Below are 6000 nucleotides of genomic sequence, written 5' to 3'. Positions count from 1 at the left end.
GATTCACCAATCCGCTGTGCGTATATGATCGTTTTTTCTCCCTCAGAGCGAGCCTAGCCTGTGTACCAACCTTTACCCACCTAAAAAGGGGTTGGTGCACCTGTACTTCTTGGTTTGTGTTTGCCTATCTATATATACAGGAGTTGTAGTAAAGTTACTGTGCTTTGTAATGGATCTTTGTGGTGTATATAATGTGATATGATTGCTTTTGAGTGAAACTAGTGGATGGTATATAAGGATATAAGTGTACGTATTCGCATTGAGGGATCTGTCGCAGTTCCTCGAGCTGGATAACGATTTGCTCAGGGGGTACCGAACTATGCTGGACATGGGGCCGGATATGGTTAACGACTATGTAAGGAGTTATTAATAAAAATACACGAAACAAAGGAACAGGGTTGGGTAACTGCACGTAGAAAATTAATTTTCTACGTGGGTGTAGAAAAGTGCGTAGAAAATGTATTGAAAGCTGTATTTTGTTAAACCTAAAACGCTGTCTGTTTATAATAATATGAAAATTAATGTTTAAGCTAACAAAAAAGTCTTTAGAAGACTACTTTTCAAGACTATTGTGGTATGGAGATTTGTATGTTGATATATTAAATATATTTGCTAAATCGGTACATAATAAATAAAAATTAAAGTTATGGTTATTAGTTTATTTCTTGTACTAATACCAGGTGCGTCTCAAAAGTGGCTCAATATTACTTTTATATTTTTTCAGATAAAGGAGATTTGGTATGTTTGAATATGACATAAATTAGGATTAATTGACGTATTCAATTGTCTTTGGTCACTTCCTGTTTCACCGGAAATGACTACAACTTTTGATTTTTAAATGACACCCTCGGTGTTTATTTACTTTATTCGATAGAAAATGACACTCTGAATAGAATGACATATCATATGTCAACTTTTGACATTTTCGCATAATATAGTTTATTTGAAATTGTAACATGCGGTTTATAACGACAATTTGACTCGAAATACCAAGTATGTGGTACCAAATTATTCGTAAAAAAATGCTTTTTCCAAATATGCTAATGAGCCACCCACGTTCCATTTGAAAAAATTGAGATATGATTAAAAATAAGATTTAAGCATCTTTTAAGCGGCCAGGACAAGACACGAAAAATATTAGACGATCATTTGAGTTGGTTAGTATTTTGCCAAGGCTTCTTGATTAAAAATTAGTGTTTTTAACACAGCCATGGCAATCTAAATTGTAATTTAAAATGCGATTTTTTAAGCGAAAATGTCAGAAGTTGACATATGATATGTCATTTTATTCAGAATGTTATTTTCTATCGAATAAAGTTAAAAAAATTATAAGGATGATCCACTTTTGAGACGCACCCGGTATAAAGAAAATATTTGGTTTTAATCGAAAATGCAATTAAATAAAGATATTTTAGAGGACATAAATAAGATAGCTTTAAGTTTACACAAAATCTACAATCTAACACATATACCTACTTTTAAAACAAATAAAAGGCTGGTGAACTAACAAACCAAATCTCGTTTTTTTTATCTAAAAAAATTAAAAAGTTATAGGGGCCAGTCACTTTTAAGACGCACCCGGTATATAAACTCAAAAAAAAGCAGTTTTCAATATACAAATCTAATCTTCTACGTCTGTATATATGGAGAGAATTAGTTGGTGTAGAAAATTAATTTTTTACGTCTAGAAAATACGGTAGACTATGTAAAACTTTCTTTACCCAACCCTGCTAAGGAATAACAATATTTTTCAGGAATTTTTGTTTTTTGCTTTTGTGGTTAAACAGGTATACGTGGTGTTAGATTCCCTGAGCTGGCTATCTATAACTGATCATACAGTCTCAGGGCTTTGATAAAAGCCAGTATCTGAGACGGTTTTACAGAGGTTAGTTCTCCATCTCCGATATCAGTCGTACCAAAGTTTATGATACGAATGTTTGTCGTCCCAGCGCACTCAGTGATGGGAGGTGTTTCCCCATTTTCCCCAAAGAATCTGCATTCGCCGTTGTTTCTTAGCTTCAATCTACTTACTTGTTCATTGAGATTGAGGAGACAGTGTCCTGTTATATGAACAGTAAATGTATGATCGATAAAGAAATATAAACCACCAAAAATCCGAATGAAAACAAAATTATCTCGAATACGCTGGAAAATACCAGCTTGGTTATAATCCGGAGTAAATTTTGCGAATTTTTGAATTAAACGTCATTTGTCATTGTCACAAGCGTAGGGATAAGTGAGGACGTTAGGACAAAAAGCAAGATTATCCTGTCGGCATAAATGGATATTAAACGGGTTATATTATAGTCATTAATTAACTTAGGGAAGGTTTTTGCTGTTTGAAAGCAGCAGGCTCGGCATAGAGGATTATTTTACGCCAGAACATTGCCAAAAATTATCTTTTCTACAAATGAATGATAGATTTTCGCAATTGGGTGAGTCTTAAATAAGTGCAAATATTTTTAGGGGAAGTATATTTCGACACCAGAAAAACGATTATGAGCTTTTTCGCGAAACATTTTTTTTTAAATTCGGAATTTTTTGGAAATTTTTTTAGTTTCTAGTTAAAGAACATAATTTCTTGATAATATGGCAACATAGGTAGTAGATTAAATTTACACGAAAGAAAACCCAGAAAAGATCCAGGGGTTCTCAAAATTTTAGCAAACAATCATTTTTTTTGGAAATTATTTGAATAACGATAAAGAGAAAATATGTTTCTTTTATCGAGATTTACCAGCCCGTTTGAATAAGAAGACTAAGGAAGGAGCATAATGCTATCCACGTATTCATGCATGGTGGGCGGAAAAAGGACTCTAGGGTGGGGATCCTTGACAGTTCTGTATGACGATTCATTTGACACATTTAAATTTGATTTGAACTTTTGTGGATTTGTCAGTCTTTACGGAGCTTATTTTATGTTATTTATTATTTATTCTACTACTGATAGTTGCATAAAGGTAGTAAATCTAGATGGAAATTGTGGCAGAACTTAAACTAACAGTGACACTATCGCGATTTATCGAAAAGACTCTAAAATAGTTGGTTGTGTAGCGTGTAGCGTGCGGTAGATCTCGGCAAACATGTGTGAAATAATGGAACAACTTTTCGCTAGTAAGTGACTATATAATATACATACGTGTAGTAAACCGATCATTTATGAAATTCACTTAAATTAACTAATTATATTTTTTTTCTTGCATTTTTGCTTTTATTTACTACTTGTCAAAGATTAGATGTCAAAGAATTTAGATACGCCAATTTGACTTACCTGCTTCAGTAGCGTATAGGATGTTTATGGTTATAAATAATTATTATAACTTAACAATCTTTATTAGAATTTTATATTTTTATAACAATTTTAATAACTACCAACATTTATTCACAACGTAAAATAAAAAAAATATTGAGTCTACCCCACGTCTACCCTACATCATAGTTTTACATTTTTTAAATAAAATTAGAACGGCACTGATAAACCGGAATTTAAGTCGGCCATATTTGAGGCCCATCGCGGTGGACCTAAGATTTTTGATATGCTCCTTAGTCTTCTTATTCAAAGACCAGCCCTGAAAATATTTGCACTTATTTAAGACTCACCCTGTAGAATGTTCAGCCATCGTTCAGCGTCACGTCATAATATATTGTTGAACTCTCTCAATCACTTGACAACCAGATGAAAGAGATTGCTGACGTCATTACGGCATTTTGTAAATTACTGCGTATTTTTTTTAATCATTGTCATTGGCATTTGATTTGGGGTTATAATTTTATTGACGGACATCGATCAATGTCAAAATTAAAAATTAGTTGTTGCTGTCAAACAAAATTCAATTTTTTTAATGGCAAAAATGTCTCAAATATTCAACCAAAATGAACAAGAACACATTGCTAAGCTTATAAATTATTTTTCTTGAGAAAGAGACGTTGGTACAACACTCTTGCCCGTGGATGTCGTATATGAAGTAAGTAAAATGCAAAGGTGTAATATTTCTATATAAAATAGAAATTGATAGCGTTTTAAGATAATATAGCGAGTTGCTGATGGCTTTAAAAATAGGAATTTCAACAGTCCAAAGGATTGGAACTACAGGACTCGTAACTGAAGAAGAGTTAAAAAATGAAAAAAATTCCGAAAAAAACGGAACTCGCTCAATCAATAGCTTTGTTCGGGTTCTTGTTATTACCGATTCTGAACCGTCCTAGAACTGTGATGCGTATGCGTAGAAGGAAATATGAAGACATTATTTCATTTGCGCATGCGCTGCAGAGATCTAGGACTGTTCAGAATCGGTAATAACAAGAACCCGAAAAAAGCTAATAATAGCTTACTTCGGGTTTCTCTTATTACCGATTCTGAACCGTCCTAGAACTGTGATGCGTATGCGCAGAAGGAAATATGAAGACATTATTTCATTTGCGCATGCGCTGCAGAGATCTAGGATGGTTCAGAATCGGTAATAACAAGAACCCGAAAAAAGCTAATAATAGCTTACTTGGGGTTTCTCTTATTACCGATTCTGAACCGTCCTAGAACTGTGATGCGTATGCGCAGAAGGAAATATGAAGACATTATTTCATTTGCGCATGCGCTGCAGAGATCTAGGACGGTTCAGAATCGGTAATAACAAGAACCCGAAAAAAGCTAATAATAGCTTACTTCGGGTTTCTCTTATTACCGATTCTGAACCGTCCTAGAACTGTGATGCGTATGCGCAGAAGGAAATATGAAGACATTATTTCATTTGCGCATGCGCTGCAGAGATCTAGGACGGTTCAGAACCGGTAATAACAAGAACCCGAACAAAGCTAATATAGAAACATACTTAACTTTTTCTAAACAATATGATCTGATCTCAGACACACCCTAAAACACTAACTATTTGACATATAATTATGACGTAACGGCGAACAAATACTAAACAAAAATTTAGTATTTTTGCATAATTTTACGAAATAATATAGTTTTAGAGAATTGTTTACAGATATTTACTGACTGTTACCAAACGATACCATTTTCACAATTAGTTTTGCGTGTTTTACAAATGAAATTTAAACCATAAATACAATATTGTAGTAAAATTCAACTAATTTCAATTATTATTGTGAATCGCTCTGTAGACTGTTGCGTTGCGTTGTGTTCTCGAAAAAGCCGGAAAAGCGAGAACATAAAAGGGAAAACTAATACAGTGTTCCCCTTGTCTGGAAATACCCAAATTTATCTTTAGTTTTATACACAAAACTTTTATAGTCGTCGCATGCAACATGGCGAAGGGACCAACTGCACGTCTGGTAAAAGTTTTACGACTAACTTTTCCGGAACATCCCTGTGTTTTCCTTAAAAATCTTTTCAGGATTTTGTAGCACATAATTTAAAAATATGGGGATTGTTTGGTAATGTAGAACACGTAATCACGTAAGAATTGACAGTCTTTTTTATATTTTTATTTTGTTTTGTAATGCTTTTATTTAATAAAAATGCACTTGATTATTTCATTGGTTAAAAAGGCCTCTTTTAATTCATCGTTTACAGGCTATATCGATTCTTTTATACAGGGTGTTTCAAAGAATATGTGCCATGTGGGGAGACGTAAAAATAACATGTATTTTTCACATAGGTCCGATTCTGCTTTGTTTTGTAGCTACAGGGTGTTGAAGTCTTAATATTTTTTCGATTTATTGTAATTTTCTTGTAGTAGAATTAGAATTAGAATGAGTGGGAGGGGGGTTAACCACTGCGACCTTACAGATCCATTGTGTCCCCCTTTCTTGAGTCATAACTCATCATACAGTCCCAGGGCTTTGACAAAAGCCAGTATCTGGGACGGTTTTATAGAGGGTTGTTCTGCATCTCCAATATCAGTCGTACCAAAATTCATGGCACGAATGGTTGTCGTCTCGGCGCACTCAGTGATGAGGTGTACTGGTGTTTCCCCATCTTCCCCACAGAATCTGCATTCGCCGTTTCTTCTTAGTTTCAATCTACTGAGGTGTTCATTG

The 6000-nt window shown here is 34.0% G+C and overlaps 1 protein-coding gene across 10 annotated transcripts in view; it reads left to right on the top strand.

The window, feature by feature from the left end:
• The window catches only part of LOC115878934 (pumilio homolog 2-like), a 476089-nt gene that overhangs the window by 26306 nt on the left and 443783 nt on the right, over positions 1–6000 (top strand). Inside the window, exon 1 of one of the 10 annotated variants that reach the window (XM_030896041.1) lies at positions 12–355. The exons of the other annotated variants lie outside the window; for them this stretch is intronic. Within the exon in view, the coding sequence (XP_030751901.1) occupies positions 320–355 (36 nt within the window). The 5' untranslated portion in view covers positions 12–319. Of the gene's footprint in view, positions 1–11; positions 356–6000 lie in introns of those variants that run through there. 10 annotated transcript variants of the gene reach the window in all.

This window comes from Sitophilus oryzae, unplaced genomic scaffold, assembly GCF_002938485.1.
Source record: "Sitophilus oryzae breed Bouriz unplaced genomic scaffold, Soryzae_2.0 scaffold_1000_pilon_pilon, whole genome shotgun sequence".
NCBI lineage: Eukaryota > Metazoa > Arthropoda > Insecta > Coleoptera > Curculionidae > Sitophilus > Sitophilus oryzae.
This window is presented reverse-complemented; position numbering and strand designations above follow the sequence as displayed.